Source organism: Chamaea fasciata, unplaced genomic scaffold, assembly GCF_029207755.1.
Source record: "Chamaea fasciata isolate MVZ Bird 193981 ecotype frontalis unplaced genomic scaffold, bChaFas1.0.hap1 SCAF_1, whole genome shotgun sequence".
Classification (NCBI taxonomy): Eukaryota; Metazoa; Chordata; class Aves; order Passeriformes; family Sylviidae; genus Chamaea; species Chamaea fasciata.
The window spans coordinates 107853950-107872076 of record NW_027094086.1 but is presented as its reverse complement, the minus strand read 5'-3'; the positions used below and the strand labels follow the sequence as shown (position 1 = coordinate 107872076).

The window sequence follows — 18127 nt, the reverse complement described above, 5'->3', positions numbered from 1 at the left end:
CCAGTATGACGCTCAGAAAAATGATGTATTTTTTTTAAGAAGTACTTTCTCCTGAGGCAGACACTGCCATGGAAACTTTCTCTCAGGCTTTAATACTTTGTACTCAATAATTTTTGATTTAAACGAAATCTTAGCTTGGTAATGAAAACTGTATGTAACAAAAAGTTAGAACAAAAGCTATGTGCAATGTTACACATAGATTACAATTTACTAAGATGGGGCTAAAAAATTACTCTTCTGAACCTACAAACTCTAACAAAGATAGGCAGACAGTAGAAGTGACAGAGACTTTGTAACAAGAAACACCACTGGAAGCAGTAAAAGGCAATAGGGGAGCATTCTGGTTTTCCCTGCAAGCTGAGCATGCTGCTTGCTCTTCTTTCACTTCCTCACGTGTCAAAAAGAATATCCAAAAACAAAACCAGCTACCCTTATTTTGTTTCTCTCAAACAAATTAGATCTTAAATACAGTCTGCTTGAAAGTGGATATCAAGTTTTAATAGAAACGGAAATCCTTTTGAGAGGACTAGAACATCTAGCTCACTTCTCAAGGTAAAAAACCCCTACTTGTTCATAGGAAAGAAATAGGATTAATTTTGTTCTGTAATCCACATCCTTTGAAACCACACCATAGAAAACTAAGCCTGTCATTTAACTGAAAATCTCCTCATTTCTGCTTGGTAATATGACAACATACTTCCTCAAACCTACAGATGTCTCAAAAGATTTATTAATAAAACAGAGCATCACTGAAACTCAGCCTTGTAATGTTCACTCTACTCCCACGGGATATTTGCAGTTCACTTCGATGAAACACACTTCAAACCTTCCAGAAATATCCAGTGTTCAAGTTTGTACTCCTGTTTTCTTACTCATAATGCTACAGATATAGTACAAAAAGTCAAGCACCTCCTTGGTTTTCAAGTACAAAAATAAACCACTCACAATTAAAAGGTGGATAATTCTTATCCAAGGGGATGCAGACTTCCCACTCCTTTGAGATATGGAAACAGCTCTTATTACATGATCCCACAAAGATACTTGTACAACTATAATGTTTAGGAACTCTGCATATGGCCTGGGACCTTACCAGCCACTGTTTGATGTAAAAGGTTGGCCCCTCCCTCAAAGATCTCAACACCACAATACACTACTCGCATTACAAAATAGGTGTTGAACAACCATCAATACAAACCTCAAAAACCCCTGACAAATGCTTCCTGTGATGCCTTTTCCCACTGCTGTGGATGGACGGGTGGGTGGGGGGGCTGTTCCCTAATTAGCGAAACAAGCCTGCAGGAGGTCCCCAAAACACGAAGGAAGAGAACACCAACCCTGGGAGCTGCTTCGCAGACTATGCACTGCATTTCAGCACTTCCCACTGGACAACCTCAAGCATCACCTGCAAAATACTTACTGTAAACAGTACAAAGTACTTCTGGTTATTCTCTCCTACACAGTTATTGACCCACGGGCAGTGATGGTCCATTTTCCGAATGCACCTCTTGCAAACACTGAAAGAACACAGGCCTTTATTAACAGCACTTTTCATTCCAGGAACACAAGGTTTTACAGGGGTTCAGGGGACAAACAAACTCAGGAAGAGACTCAGAGGTGAAATCCAAACATAAAAGAATTTACTTGCCACCATATTTATATTTGTGGTTTGCTTACTCGACGAAGCCTGTTCAAAATGAACCATACAATGCCAAACCACCACTGCAAAAAATTAATGCCACACATCAGTGGTTCTTTCCAAAATATGGTTTGAACAATACATTTGGGCAGATGGCAAAAATCTGGGATTTTGTTTAGTTTTAATCTATTTGACCTGTAAAAATGCCCACAGATTAAAACAAAACAGAAATCACAAAGATATAAAAGGTTGTAATGAATAAAAATACTTTGCAGAGTTGCTAACAACAGACTAAGGTTTATTTGCCAACATTTGCTGGGAATGGGAACTTGCAAAAAAAGAAAATAAAATAAGGCATTAGAAAAGGTTCTTGACATCAAGGTAAGCCACATACTAGCAGAAAATAGCTGTGGCAGTCAGTCAGGAAGATGGTACCACAATATACATTCCAGGTGAAATTAGATGTTAAAGCAATTCACAAAACCAGACTAATAAAATCAAAATTCAAATTCTTGCCAGCATGCAAATTGTGGCTGGAAGTCAAATAATTAAAACATTATTACTTTGTCTGAACATCATTCTCTTCCTTAGTCAGTAACTGCTTCAAGTCACATAATAAAGGAAGTCTTTTTCTCTGCTGCTTTCTCATAGGATAGGAGAGGAAAGGCAGCCAGTCTCCTGATACCACATTGTACAAACAAGCACAGAAATCAAATATGAAAAAAACCACAAAACCCCAAAGCAAACAAACAACAGACCCAGAAAGGAAATAGTCATTCCAGAACAATTCTGGCAGCAATGAAACAGAAAGGACTAAGCGCTCTGCTAATTTTATTTTTTCTTCTTAAAACAAAAAGCATTTTGACCTTAATATAAATAATAAACTTCAACACTCAAACACTTAAGGGAAACTCAAACGAAAACATAAACATGTTCTTATCAGCATGAATGGATAAATAATAGAAAACCTCTCTGTCAGAACAGCCTTTCACTCACTTTAATTGGTGGGAAGGGATCATCCCCAAGGGTATGTGCTATGCCGGAAAAACAAATGAGTTGCCATAGGCCTGATCCTAAATGAACGTCCAGGCAGGCAGGCTCCAGCCTCCCAGCACAGGGCCAGATCAGGAGCTCCTTCTCCTCAGGCAAACCTGGGTGCCCTACTACCTGTCAGCCCCACTTGCAGTGGGAAACAAGAAAAGCCTCATTTCTGCCAGAACAAGCAGCTTAAAATTATTTGGAGCTACATGGGGTCTAAAATCAGGAGGTACAGTAAAAGCAATTTTTCTTCCAGGCAATGTACTTTGCAAGACAAGTATCCCTCACTGTGACTTAAAAAAAAAAGGAAGGGGTAAGGTGAGGAAGGTGGTGAAGGAGGAGGATGTCTCCCTGTGTGCAAGTGTGCACACACTTCCCTTGGGCTCTGGGAGAAGTGAGTACCCAAGCAACCCTACAACTGCTCCTGCTTCCCCAGAGGGACAACCTGAAGCAGCCAAGCCACAGATGTGAAAGAGACAGGAGAGGAGGCTGGGAGGAGAGTTTTATTCCATGTACACGTTCCAAAACATTTGGATGACAGGCAGAACAGGAAGCTAGCTGGTGGAAAAGGAAACACAGAAACCACAATAGTACAGGGAGCAGGGATTTCCCATACTCAGACACTTTCCCCCACTCAACCACCTAGCTTCCAAATAATGGCAGGAATAGTTTACTGGGCACAGGGGACTCACTAAATAGCACATTCATCAAAAACACCCTGGCTCCTCTGGCATACAGCTAGCAGTATCTCCTGCTGAAGCATATGCCCAACCTTGATGTGTCAAAGTCTAATAAATCTCCCTAGGCCACAAAAAAAAAATGTTTGACTGAAGATTCTCAACACCATCAGTGCTCAGTGGATCACCTTCCCAAATCTTAATGTCTGAAAATTTATCTTAAAGGACAGAAAAAAGGACCATGCTGACAAGGTTTTGTGTTTAGCTAGAGTCCTTTTCATTTACCTACACTGCGAGTCATCATCAAGACAGCATTTTAGATTTGAAGTTTCATTCATAATTGAAAAGCTGTCAGAGGGGATTTTACAGTAGCATTAATAAGTGATAGACATGATCACATTGCTCCTGCTGAATAACCAACTCCTGACTTTCCTTAAAATTAAAAAAAAACACCAAAAAAAAAACAACAAAAAAGGAAATCATTTGCAAACTGAAGCTCTGAAAACAAATATGAAAAAAGCAAACAGCAGGACAAGTTTGCTCAGCTCATTACCATGTATTTCCCTCCTCACACGACCACTGCATGAATCAGCACTAGCCCAGGTATGAGCTCTCTCTGCATGTATAGGTTTTTGAGTAGGTAAGGAAGTGACACTAATGCAAACTTATTAACTACTTACTGGAAAGCAGGTTCACTTGCTTTAAAAGCAGAAGAGAATTTTAGGAAGTAGTTATTTTTTTTTGCTCACTGCCTTTAGTACTAAAAAGCTCACTACCAGTTACTCTCTTCCAGGAAGTTTATCCTACCAGAAAAAGAAAGGACATGACAGATCAGTAGGCATACTGATCTATCACACAGCACAAAACAAAGTCACAGTCACTCAATGAAAATGTGGAAGTCTGAACTCTTAAAAAAATATATAGTTACCTTCACTTCAGTTTTAACTTAAACATGCCTTCTAAATAGAATACATGGTTAGACAAATGGGTTTGTGAATAAAAACAAAAATGGAAAAGACATTGACCCTTTGGGAGAGGTTTTACGGATTTTTATGCATTTTGGTATAGAATGCCTCTTTTCAAGTCATGTTTACATGAAAATTTACAGAATGTCAGTTATAAGTCTGGAACCAAGGCAGCACACAAAAAATTTAGTGTTTCTCACTTTGCACAAAGTAGTCCTGGCCTCCTATATATGAACAGTTGTCAGAAAAGGTATGAGATTTCTTCTGAGAAGCTTAAATGTGTCTGGTACTATTGGACATAGAATTTGTACACCAATCCCTCAACTGACCCACTCCAGCCTCACACTCCAACAACAAGGCACACTGGTGAATTATTCTTGAGGTCTTGATGAAACAAGCCATCCTCAGAAAAGCCTTTACCTGCAGTGATGTGCTCTGTCGGGTTTGATGCTACAACACTTTGGGCACTTGTAAACCACCTGTCCTGGCTTTAGCTGTAAACTCTCGATGAACTCTTTTGTGGCATTACCTTTGGGTACAGCACCCTGCAGGAAAAAATAAACAAACCAGGAGATTAACTTGTGGACATTATGGCTGCTAAGAACAACAGGATGACTTAAAACTGTGGGAGGGGAAGGAAGAAAAAGATATAAAAGCTTCCCTAAGATCGATAGAGTTTCAAGAAGAGCAAGAAGATTCAGAAAAGAAATTTAAATGTGGTCTTAAAATACGGAACCACATATTCACACATAATTTTGGTGGGGTTTTTGTTGGGTTTTTTTTTAAACATCAATAAACCTCCACTTAAGCAATTAGTCTTTTATAGTCTTACAGTAACCTTAAAATATTTAAGAATTCTCATCCCTCTTTTCACATCAACAAATTTATCATGTCAATGTTTCCTATCACAAACTGACAACTGCAGATGTTTTATGCCAGTAGAAGCAGCTTCTTCTGAAGTATCATTGTGTACACTAAGAGTTGCTGGTAAACAACTCATGTATTTATAGTTACTCTTCCACTGTGTATTTGTTATTTAAATTAGGGTTTAACATTCAAACAGTGAACACTAAGAATTGTCACACCTGAATAAGACCAGGTAAAACATTCTTAGCTGTGCAACTTCCACTTTAAAGTACATCTTTAAATAGTCAACATTGCTACTACAGGAGCCCAACTGCACGAGTTTTCAGTCTTTAAAGGGACAAAAATTTGCTCAAAAAAACCCAAACCAAATATACTTCCTCTGCTAAAAAAAAAAAAATACCATGAAACATGGTGTATGACATCACTGCTGGTACATTGGCACAATTTACTTCTATGAATTTCAGGCTTATTTTATTGAAATAAAACCAGAGATGCAACATTTGAATAGATTTCTGATGGAACAGTTTTCTTTTAATACATCTATACAACCTCCTAACAGCAATAAACAGGAATGATACACGAGTGAGAGAACTGCACATTAAACCAGTAGTAAAAGGCTTTTACAAGCAGTCTTTGGGGGGTTTTTCCCACAAAAACTCCCAACAGGCCTGACTAATTTAAAAATTACCAAAACCAATTTCCACAAAATGGTACAACTCATGATCTCTTTCTTCAGTATGCAGCAAAGCTCAAAACTTTAGGAATGTTTTTAGCAAGGACCCATTGGAAACAGTTCCTGAAATGCAGGACACACACTATCAATTCTGAAGAACTGAGTTGTTCATTTATTTATAATAAGAATTCTGCTTGTTTGCCTCGGCAGTGCTTTCTGTTTCACTCTGATCCTACATATGCCACTGGTTCCCCACGTCCTGGAAGCTTCCTTAATCCCAGACTCACTGTCTGCCAGATGTTAGTGCATCCCCTCCCTGTATCTTCCTTCCTGCATTTTATTTAGCTGAATTCCTCATTAAAAAAATGAAACAAAATCCCACTGGCTCTCCATCCACATAGATAAATCCCACCTCACACTAGGAATTAACATATCTTTTCCCAATTACACTCAACAGAGATTGTATCTGCTTCTCCGACACTGCTTGCCTAGACTGTTTCAAAACACAGCTTTTGTTTTGCAAGAGCTGCTGCTAACTCTGCAAAAAAATTCCAGTGACCTGAAGGTCCCTAAGCATTAAAATCACACAATATACAATAATTAACAACCACCCTTAGGATACAAACTATCTAACAAACTGCTGCAACCCTCTGTTTCCGTGTCCAGTGATCAGAAGTTTCAGAGGCTAAACTACTGCTTACACTTCTGCCCAGCAGCAGTAGCATGCAATTCTTTACCATAAACTGTGAGATTACCCCAAACCAAGCCATTTCTGCAGTTCTGTGGCTTCTGAAAGAGCTGGAATCTAAGAAACAAAGACTATACTGAAGTCTTAATGGCACCTAACAAGGTTTCAAGGGGGAAATAACATTCGGAAGGGACAGAGTATCAGAAGCACACCACCACTTCCAACAGCAACAACACTTGTGAGGAATGAGACAAGAGAAGTCTAAGCTTGTCGTTTCTTCCACTGACTAATGGAGATGGGGTTTTGAACTGAGTCTTCTGTCCAGAGGTTATTAAGCAAAATAAACCATCACGAGCCAATCAGAATTAGCATCATGGTGCTAAACTTTATCTTGTCACAAACTGGAAGCAGATCTGATCTCTCAAAACGTACAATGGGATCTCACAATTTTGATGCTTCCCAACTTGCCTAAGAACTGCCAACTCGTAGCATGCTCAGACCGTTATTTATTTCAGCATTGTCTAATACACTCAAAATCAGCAGAATGAGTGATGGTAACACATCTTTTCAAAACAACACATGTTCTGCTCTGTTCTGCTGAAGCAATACTTGCCAAGGCAGACAACCAAAACCAGCTTTTCCAGCTTGCCTGTTTGTCAAGACACAACAAGCCACAAACACGAGATCTGCCACTGGGGAGAAAACAGCATCAGAGAGAAAGAAACACTCTTCTTCCCAGTGCAGAAAGAGGAGCAGCTCACACACCAGGAATCTAACACTGGGTCCTTGACTTTGCATCCGACTTGAGTGGGATGAAAAATTAGCATACCACATCAGCAGCCTCACTCAGCAGGCTGACACAAAAAAGTTATTTAAATCTGCCACTCACTCAGCAACTGAGTTACCCAACATCTAGCAGACAAGAAAAACACCGCCTGTTTCTTCCCGAGACACACAGAGAGAGGTGTATACTTACTGGATCTGTCAGCATAGCACGAAAATGTGAAGCCAAAGCGAGGAAAGCCAAGGTGTTGAACAGTGTGCCATTGATGACACTATAAACATAATCTCTCGATGGAACTAGCATGACAAGAAGGACTACAAAGTCTGCATAGAACACCAGCATCCAGGTAACGACAGCACATGCAATACCACAGCCATCTCGAATAAACCACATTGTTCCCAGGGAAGCGCGGCTAGGAGGTGGAACACACTTTTCCGGCTGGAGGTATTCAGGTGTCCTTTCAATATCTCTGAAGCGGTGGACTGGAGTAATCATCATAGGCTATTATGTCCATACTTGCATCTGAAAGAGAGTCAGAAACAGTGCTCACTGCTCTGCCAGGCATGCAGACCTCTGTTCGCATAATGGCATGGTCATCACATGGGAAAGTTACAGAAAGCGAAATGAGAAAGCAAAAAAGATAAATAAATCAAACACAAAATAATGGATTGGGAAACCACACTCTTGCGCTTATCGGAACACTCCTTACTCAGAAGACTCTAAGTGCTTTTAAGAAGTGCTTAATTACACACTAGGTCTACCTGTGTGCCACCTACACCTCCCTAAGTGGAAAGGCAACAAGCGTTTTAATGAAGAAAAAGTCATCAGGTAGGAGCCAACAGGAGCTGCCACAACAGTAACTGAAGCAAGAACTCAGCACTGTCATGTGAGGGGAGAAGAGAAAGTTCTGGCACAGCTGGCAGGGTCCCTTTTTGCTGCTTCAGATTCGGGGAAGGGTCTTTCCTACACATACTGGGAAACTTAGCAAGTGGAAGAGGTTTCCTTTCTCCTTACCCACTGACTCCCAGTTTTGGGGTAAAAGTGCAAAAACAGCTGTACAGTTAGATTTACAAGAACTGATTAAGAAGCAATCCAGAAAAGATCTTGACAGCAACTTCTGGTCTTGGTTGGAGGGCATAATTTCCCAGCAATAGCTGTCTCCCACTCTCACCTCCTCCTCTGGCCTTACATCCCTTGGAAGTCTTCTGCTTTGCCATGCCTCTCCTGCCCCCTTTGCTCCATCCCTCAAAGGCATTTGTTTTGCCTCCCCTACATGATTTCCAGCCAATTCCACTCCACTGTAGCAAGAGCAGTAACACTGACCCTGTCCTCTCCAGCTCTGTAGACACCTTGTCTACCCAGAGGGTAAGATCCATCTTGGAACCAGAACAGTAATGCTCCAGGTATATGCCATGCTTGTGTAGTTTCAATGTAACTCCCACCAAATATAGGCATTTGAGAAAACTGAGAAGGTGCTGCTAAGTCTTTGGCAAGGGATCAATCCACCTGCACTCAATCCATCCACCACTCAATGCTGGAGCACACCTGGAATGCTGTGCTTTGAAAGCAGCTCTTTACACACCCAGCAACCTCTTCCAACGACCCTTGTACTCAGAGTATTTGCTCTGTGCTATAAACACTTCATAACACTACAGCTTCTAATGACACACCTTCTACAAAAATGGCTATGATAATTCTACTGCCAAATACACTGAATTGCATATCCCTGAATGGAAGGCATCAGCCTCCTGCTATTACAAAATATAAGGCTTATTCTCATGGCTTTGCAAAAAAGAGCGTTCATTATGCCATTTAAATTCAGACAAAAAGTTCACCACTAATTATGTTTTCAGCCAAAAAAAGTTCACACTAACGCTATTTTTTTCATTAATTGATAAAAAATGGATATATTTTACAGAAAACATAGTGGGAGAATTGCAAAAATCCCTAGGACTTCAAACTTTTCTCCAAATTTTATGGCTAAGTTCTGCCAAGTACAAGAAGAAAGCTCTACTCCGCCTGACACCAACCTAAATGGAGATGTAGCTGCCCCATCTCAACAGGGAAGGAGATGATAGTTTACTTTTCAGTTGTTATTTTAAGAAGACCAAACTCGTAAGAGGACAATTATTCTTTCATGGCCAAAGAATAAGATTATTAATGAGCAGGATGATTAACTGCATCCAAGCACAGAAGTGACGAGCTTTGTGCGCCTGAGCTGAGTGCGAGTGACACGAAGAGAGGTACTGGAACTGCTGTGGCCACAGTGAGAAGCAAAAGCCAGGAGCACAAACTTCCTAGGTGCGCAGGAGCACATCAACTAGACCATTTCCAATATTTGTTTTCTAACACACCTCATATAAATAAACTAGGAGAATTAGGTATTTTCTTATCTTTCCACTTTGAACATTTAGTATGCTGCCAAGCTAGTTTAGGATGATTTTTAAATCTGAAGAAAGTCACGTGGATTAATGATAAAGCATATCGGTCTTGTGTTTATACACACATCACACAGAACAGAAATATCAAGATGAAAATGTCCTTGTGAGGATGTCATTTACTTGGCAAGAAAAAAGCCCACAGCAAAAAACCCACTCCTCATTCACAAAATTCACGTAACACATTGTAATTACTCAGTATTTTAACCACAGCTATAATTGAGCCTCATGATTCCTGATATTTAGGAAGACAAGCTATGTAATTTTCGTAAACAGTGATTACCCAAACAATCTGGCAGTCTAAGTTCAGATAAATCTATACCAACTAGTACATGCATACCTTTTCTCCCATTTTTCACAATTTCTGTAAGAACAATTGTGTATTCATACACTCACACAGACTTAACGAGTATTTCTAAGACTTAGTTCTTCCACTCCCTCACAAGGAAACAGGTTAACCTTCACCGCTGTTGTTTAATAATCTTACTAAAATTGCTATGCTTGTTTGCCAGCTTGAAATAAAACTGACATAATTAAAGACTCACACCTGACAACAGTGTTTAGTTGACAAGAACAACACATTACATTAAAAAGTAAGAAAGAAAACTGTAATTTAAGTGTTCAATTTTCAATTGAAAGTTTAGACTTTACACATCAGGTGCAGTAACAAGCTGGGACAGTCTTGAGCACAGACTCTCAGGATTTTTTGCCTAGGCTCTGAGCCTTTATTTTTTTTCCCCCCTAAGGTTTCCCAGGAAAAGCAAATTCCCATTTAACAAAGGAATCAGTTTGACAAGTCACCTTAAGGTCAGTATTAGCAAAGACTGACTGAAAGCTGAACAAATACACAGTGATTAAGCTGTGGGTTTAGTCCTGAACAGCACACTTCAGCAGTGAAATTAAAATTAATCTCTCTTGCAAGTGCAGGAAGTGGTTTCAGCCCAACAAAAGTACTACAGCTCTCTCTCAGAAATATCATTGAGCCAAACTGGGGGGAAAAAAAAAAATTAAAAAATCTATTGCTGTGTAACTGTCTAAGGAGAAACTGGAAGAAGCCCTAAGGCCTCCTCAGCCTGAAAGTCTGGAGACTCATTTCTGCAGTGAGTTAAGAGAACAGCACACAGGCCCCCGATTATGGCTGGAGGACAGTTTTGCTATTTAATGCACTCTGCCATTTAATGCTTGCTTTGGAGGCCTTATGAGGCAACAAAATAAACCAGTACATAAACACCATAAATTGTTTGAGAAATACGTATGTGTTTCAGCGTTCATTATCTTAAGAGTCAAGCTAGAGGAGCTTAGAGTCTCAGCTTCTCTCCTACATGACCCTTTTAGTGGGGGTTTTTAAATTCCTTGTTCTTACATACACAAACATCTGTTTTGGTTTATGTTATCCAGTTTGGTATTTTCAGATAAATAATAAAACAACCCAAAAGAAAAAGGTTGTAGCAGGATGGAAGCAGTAACTTGCCCTAACTGGTTTGCCCTTCAATCATGCTGCATATGAACTTCACTTATAAATACAGATGGAATATGTCAGCTCCTCCTGCTCTAGAGCAAACAATATGTAAACAATGTAGGCAAAGGGCTTAAGGACTTAATCTGGGTGTCAGGCTACATGAGAGGCCACTAGGTAAGTGTGAGATACAATGACAACACACACATCAATTCAGCTTAATGACACGACAGAGCAAAGAACTTTTCTCTTTTTTTTATCCGGAAGGCATTTGGCAATACGGGAACAATCAAAACACATGTAATATGTAAGTTAGAAATGTAAACAAAACAAATGAAAATCCACTTCCTGCTACAATGAACACTTAAAATATGCTATTACACCCTATATAAACTGTCTTTTTATCTGCCATAAGCCATGTCAAAAAAAATCTGTTTTTTTAATGGCATGTGACAGCCAAAGAATGTGCTAAGAATGTACAAACAAATGATGTGGGCCTTCACCCAGTAAGTACCTGAAAGCTACCTGAGGTGCTGATGTAAAACTTACAGCAAGCTTAAAACCACCATCATCATGAACCTGCTGATTTTCATGTAATTATTCATGTTAGTGAAGTCAAGCACATGGGTATGACTTGCAGAGCTACTGCATTACTATGTGCATTGCAACCATCTCCTCTATTACAAGTCCTTTAACACTGAACTTTGGGAAGAGGTTACATTTTCATTCTGTCATATGAACTAAGTGAATTTCAAGTTCTGCAAATCATATGAAAACAATACTGAGAAAAAAAAAAAGAATAAAAAGAAGACAGATTAGGGCAGATGATGGACCTTTTTTTTTAGGTTTTCAGTTTGGTGATTTATTTCCTTTAAATAAATACTTCTGAACAGCTTTTATGACACACATAAAAGAGATGACAAACAACACTAAAGTTAAATTTTTATCACCAAAAGGAAGCAAGCATATGTAACTAGAAATACTATATTCACAACAGCTAAAGCAAGCAATCTAGATCCACAGGACAGATGTCCTTTTACACAAAATCAACCAGCTCCAGAGAGATAGAGGGGAACTGCAGGAGAATTAATTTTTAAGTTTATTTCATTTTTCTGTACATAAAACTGCATAGATTAAAACACTGCATATTTAATCTGCCTTTGCAAGAGATGTAAGAGAAGGTGAGTTTCCTAACTAAAAGGATTTTTACTTAACACCTCTCCTGCTACCGTTCCATGCAGCCAAAATCTAACAAGCTTGTGAAAACTAGCCACAGCAGAGGTAACAGAAAAATACCAGTATTTATATCTATTCTCCTAATGGCTCTTGCAAAGCCTAAAAAGCTTTATCTGATCTGCAGGAGTGCAACAAAACAGGCCAGCTATGCTGAGAATTTTTGGCAGTCTCCTGCAGATTCATCCAGCTATCCGCCGGCACGGCAGTTTCCAACCCCTGGTTTACAAAACCTTGGAGGGTCAATGGGACATTTCCAACAGGTCTGTGAAAGGCAGCTAAAAAAAGCAAACCTATTATTAGCCGGCTCAAATTTGCTACAGAGAGCTGGACTTCCATTGGAATACTTTCGGGACTCCACACACGGTTAGAAAAACCAAACGAACGACAAACAAAGCAAACCCCGCCCCAACTCGGGCTAAAAACCCAAACGGGTAAAAACCTAATCTTGGGTTACGATGGCAAAGGCAACGGGGAAGAAGCGGGCACGGAAGTTAAGGCTGTGCTGACGGGACACCCGATGACTCGGATCAAATTATCACAGGGCAAAGTCGGCGCTGCCAGCCCTCCTCTGGCCACGGCAGGAGCAGGGAGCAGGACTGTGCCTACCACACACGCTTCTTCATTTTTCTCCTGGAAATTCAGGCTACGTTAAGGAGTATAGTTACAGCCTAAACACTACATTATCAGCTATGCATCTACTTTTAGCAAAAGGCTCACAAACATCTCAAGATTCTCCTGAATCCTCGGGCTCCTGAAGTCAGACACTTTCAGTTCCCATACTGAACAAAAATGGCATAAAGAAATCTTTAAAAAATTACAAGGCTTAAAATAAATTTGTGTTTCCTGAGGGTAAATGCACAGGCTTGGATTTATTTTCCTAAGAGTAAATGCACAGGCTTGGATTACCTCCCTTGAAAAGAGGAATAGAAAGCATGTAAAACCTAAGGGTAACCAATTTCTAACATTTTTCTATACATGAGGAGAGTAAGTGGCTGCATTACAATGCTTTATAGTAATTGCTTACAAAACTGTTTATAACATCAACTATTTGATGTTATTTTCTACTTTTAATTTATTTCTTACTTCAAAGAGGTCACACATGAACAACACCTCAGTTAAAATGGCTCACACTAAAATACTTCCATTGTTTTTATTAGAAGCACCTTATAAGAGGGGAAGATTTAACTGAAGTCATGCCTTCCTGAAGAACACATCTGAATAGGAGTGCAAATACACAGAGGGAACTTCTCCCTAAGGAGAGACAGGGGAGGGGGAAATTACCTCAAAGATGTTTGTCGTATCTAGAAACTCCATCCTGAGGGCTTGGATCAGGCTGAGAGTGACAGCCCCAAAAGAGACGCAGCCATGTAAGGCACAAACCCCTCGGTCCTCCTCTAATTTACATCAGTGTAGACAAGAAGCAACTTCAACAGCACCAGAGGAATTCCATTAGTACAACTGAAAGGAAAATAAGGCCATGTTTTCTGAATTACAAATACAGGGGTTTCCCTATCCTGATGCTCATGGTATGTAGTCTCTCAGGGCAGATGGTAACTGCTTCCTGGTTAATGTCTGTATCATTTCTGCTTAACTAATGGACATGTATTGTATAAATAAATTATAATGCAATAAAGACTGACCTAAGAGTTGGAGTTATCTGGTGACTGCACCCCCACCAAAAGGCCTGTCAGCTGCTAGCCTGAGCAAAGGAGAGCAAAGACAATGTAGTTACTGTCCAAGGTACAAAAACACTGGACCACTATGGATGAGTGACAAAATGGGGGCGACATGTAGAAACAGGGCACAAATCACAAGGGCACCAGGACTGAGGTCAGACTTGGATCTGACTTGGTCTGATCACTGACTTAGTGACCTTAGTAAGTCTTTCATCAGAGATAGCAGCTACGTTATAAAACTGTCATTAAGGAATGAATCATTACAAAATAACCGGTAAGTTTTTAACTATCAGAGCTGCAAAGGGAATAGAGAAATTCTGTGACTTCAATCTCACAGCTTCCCAATAGACTAAATACACACAAGCTACTTAACCTATGTCAAAAGAGAAATATTAATCCTGAACATACCATCTTTGTTGCATTGCCACCTACCTAAAGTTAAGCATTGGAAGGAAAGAGCAATCGTGCAGGAGAGACTGCACCAGGAAACAGAAAACAACAGATGGGGATGTCATGCTTTCCCACAGCACTGCAGTTATCCTGAATGCACAGCCTTATGAGAGACAAAACAGGAGAAGCTGTCCTGGTCTTCTAGACAGCTTTGCAATTTACATGCTGACTCAAGACTTAAAACAGCAAGCCACTGGATTTGGGGAATGCAAATTTTCAATTTGTCCTTTATCAACGTTGGTTTTTTTTAAGAAAAACCTTCCCCTTTAATTTTTGTCTATAAAATTGGTATAATTTTTAGTTTCAATTTAAAAAACCACACAACTTTCATGGCATAAGGAATAGGTTTTGCAGAGCAGGAAAGAGCTGTAGCTTTAAAGTTTTAATCATAATAAGAAGCTGGCAGAACCCCTCTAGTAAAAAAAAAAAAATTCTAAATAGTATCTTTCAAGGCAGAAAGAGCACTTTAACAACCCGACATACATTTTCACTCAAGATGGTCTATCACAGAATCTGGCTCTCACCTGCCTTTGCTACAGCCCCCTCTTCACAAGCATGAACAAGTCACTCACTCTCTGATTTTATTCCCCTGCCTGTAGTTTATTATTCTGCCTTGCCACATAGCAGTAGGTAAAGATGTAGGTATGAAGGCTGTAAGGCATTCAGATTTTAAATCTACATACTACACCTAAGCGGATCCCTAAGCCAACTACAGAAAGTACGGAGGGCATACATTAAAATAGCACATTAACAACACAGGGACCAAAAAATTATCACCTCTTTCCTGCAAAGTTAAAACCACAACTAGAAGAAACATATGCTGCTACTTCAGAGAACTGGAAAAACCTGCAGGTTCAAAGTTGCTGTAGGTTAAAGTTTTTGAAACAAGCAAAGAACATCTGAGTTGGCAAACTAAGCATTTCTTGTTTTGCTCACTTTAGCACTGGCAAGCAGAAGGGATCCTTGCTGCCATAAAAAATACAGTTTCTGTGTGTAAACTTTAATTTTCCTATCTTTTGAAATATGGAGAGTTCAAGACAAGACCAGCTACCGTATATAATATCTTCCTTATCTATTCTGTGCTATACTGGACATCAGTAATTCAAGTGGCCCCTGCAAAGAACCAAGATGCATATCACATTACTACCTTTTTCACCTGCTACAGCCTGCTCTGTATCTATAGTATGGTACTACTGCCTTCCCACTAAGCCTGTATATGTCTTTTTTACCTTTTTTTTTTTCAATGGCATAGTACTTTATCTTTACTCACTCACACTGTTTCAGCTTCAGCCCACTTGCATTAACTTCTGCATGCTCCATCACATCTAAGATTCGTCACCCTGTCAGTTCTGCATTATTGCAAAACTCACAGCTGTACACAACAAACACACCATCCACCAGCAGCCCACCAGCAGAAATATCAACAAGGGCCTTGCATTTCCTCTCATTCAACATTCCTCTGTTGTCAAAGGATCTTAACAGTGAGTCTTCTGTGTCTTTCTTTACTCGCTGTTTTACTTGCTCCTGGAATAGCGTTTCCCAACATTTTCCTAGCTGAACTCTGCTGCTGTACCCTTCTCTCTCATTTCCTTATCTTCCCATGCCTATCCTCTCTTTCTTTTTTGCCCCTCCTCTTGCACTCCTACCTCTTCTCCTGAACATACCAGTTCTATATGGTCACCCTGTAACCTGGTGGTGCAAAGAGATATGTGGCTGTAAGCCTAAACAAATCTCCAGCCTCCAGAAGCATTCCCAAGCAGCCCTCAAGCTGGGGTCACAGCCAGAAGCAGACGACAGGAGTTAACACGCCAGTGCCCCTGAGCAGTGAGCCAGCACCTAGCTGCACCTTGCCTCTAACACCTTGCACCTCACTAGGAGGGAACAGCTGCCATATGGGGAGGTCTTTGGCACCCACACCCTACAGACAAGCTGGCTTGCTCTTTTGGACTCTCTCTCAGAAGGACAATGTGTGAAGTGTTACTGGCAGACTTGCTGCACTGCAGCTCCAGGCAAGGGCTATCTTCTTTCCTTATTGGCTGCACAACCCAGGAAACACACAGTTTCGATTAGGAAAGCTTTAACTTTTTGTTTTCTTGAACACAACCCGAAGCTTCAGATCAGTTACATGCACAGGTTAAATATGATGTTCCAGGTACAATTGGTCACATTTAGTTTGCTTCAACCAGATAAGCACAGGATGGGAGAAATAAAAACTGACAACAAGCTATTCTGTCGTGTCATATTTTACATTATCTGCTGTCTTCTGTCACAAAGGCAGAAAAACTGTATTCCTGAATATCGCCCTAAGAAAAAGGTCGTGTCTACACTGCAGAGGGATCAGAGAAAAGCATTAAGCTCAGCCAACTAACATCTGCAGAGGCTGGCTGAGCTACAGCCAGTCCATTTTCAGACTGGTACCACTGTGGGTGCCCATCTAGTCTCCTCTACAGGAGAGATGCCTTGTTACAGCTGTTTGGGAAATGTCTGCACAGTAAAATTGGCTCCATGAGCAAGTCTCCCTGAAATAATGCAACACACAGGTTTAAACTGCATGGACTATGCAACACTGTTAGCTCCTGTTCTGTTGGAGGTGCACAGCAATCCCCCCATTGAGAAAAGTAAACTCATATTAGGTAAGAAAAAGAGATTCACCAAAGCTGAGCTACCACTGCCCAGGATAAACACATACTGCTGAAGACTGTCAGCTGTTCCCCTCTGCTGATACAAAGGAAACTGCCCAGAAAAACCACATAACTACTTGGGCACAGCAGACCTGCATCTGCAGAGGAATTAAGCATTCATCTTCTTGCAATCTGCTCCCATTATTTGGATTAAATTACATTTGCGTACTTTTGTCTAGTACCAAACAAGCAACTTCAAACTGAAATAGACACCCTTGTCTGTAACTACATCACTTAAAATGAAAATTAAAAGGAAGCAGAAACATACGTGAGAATACCTAGTAGATGTTAGTGCTATAGGTCCTAAATGTCACAACAAATACTTTGGGTTTTGAGCACACATGATATTTGCCCTTTAATAAACCTATAAACACAAAGAGTCTCTGGGTCACACCTTCGAAATCTCAATGAACATTCAGTCAGACACAACTTACTACCAGCAGCAGGTCCCACTGGTGTCACAAACACTATTGCATCAGTGAGGCAGCACCCAGAGAGCTACGCTGACAGAGTCATAGGCTTTGAAGGAGCGGATCTTTATTGCACATGGGGCTGCATTTTTAAAAGACGTAAGAATGGCGTGGCTCGCTTTATGATGACTCTTATCACTGAAATGTTTGTAACACTACACAAAAGACTTATTTGTTGCTTTCATTTTAGCAAAGAAAAACATGGTCCTCACTAATGCCTCTCTATGTACACTACGAGACATCCAACGCAGTCACTCAGTGTAACTCACCAGTCCCTCCCTTCTCTGGGATTCCACTACATCAGAACAACCATCTAAACTTGGGCTCTTTACCTACAGATCTGACACTGCACACACACCTCTGCTGTGCCAGGCGTCTGGCACACTGTCGTT

At 40.3% G+C, this 18127-nt stretch overlaps 1 protein-coding gene across 5 annotated transcripts in view; it reads right to left on the bottom strand.

Moving 5' to 3' along the window:
* ZDHHC3 (zinc finger DHHC-type palmitoyltransferase 3) overlaps nucleotides 1-18127 on the bottom strand; it is a 34090-nt gene that overhangs the window by 14780 nt on the left and 1183 nt on the right. For 4 of the 5 annotated variants that reach the window (XM_066192797.1, XM_066192786.1, XM_066192821.1 and 1 more), the window contains exons 2-4: nucleotides 7521-7850; nucleotides 4737-4861; nucleotides 1418-1514 (exon numbers count right to left, since the gene is read on the bottom strand). In XM_066192797.1, the coding sequence (XP_066048894.1) occupies nucleotides 1418-1514; nucleotides 4737-4861; nucleotides 7521-7826 (528 nt within the window). In that variant the 5' untranslated portion in view covers nucleotides 7827-7850. Of the gene's footprint in view, nucleotides 1-1417; nucleotides 1515-4736; nucleotides 4862-7520; nucleotides 7851-13739; nucleotides 13791-18127 lie in introns of those variants that run through there. The other variant, XM_066192814.1, reaches the window with a different exon arrangement.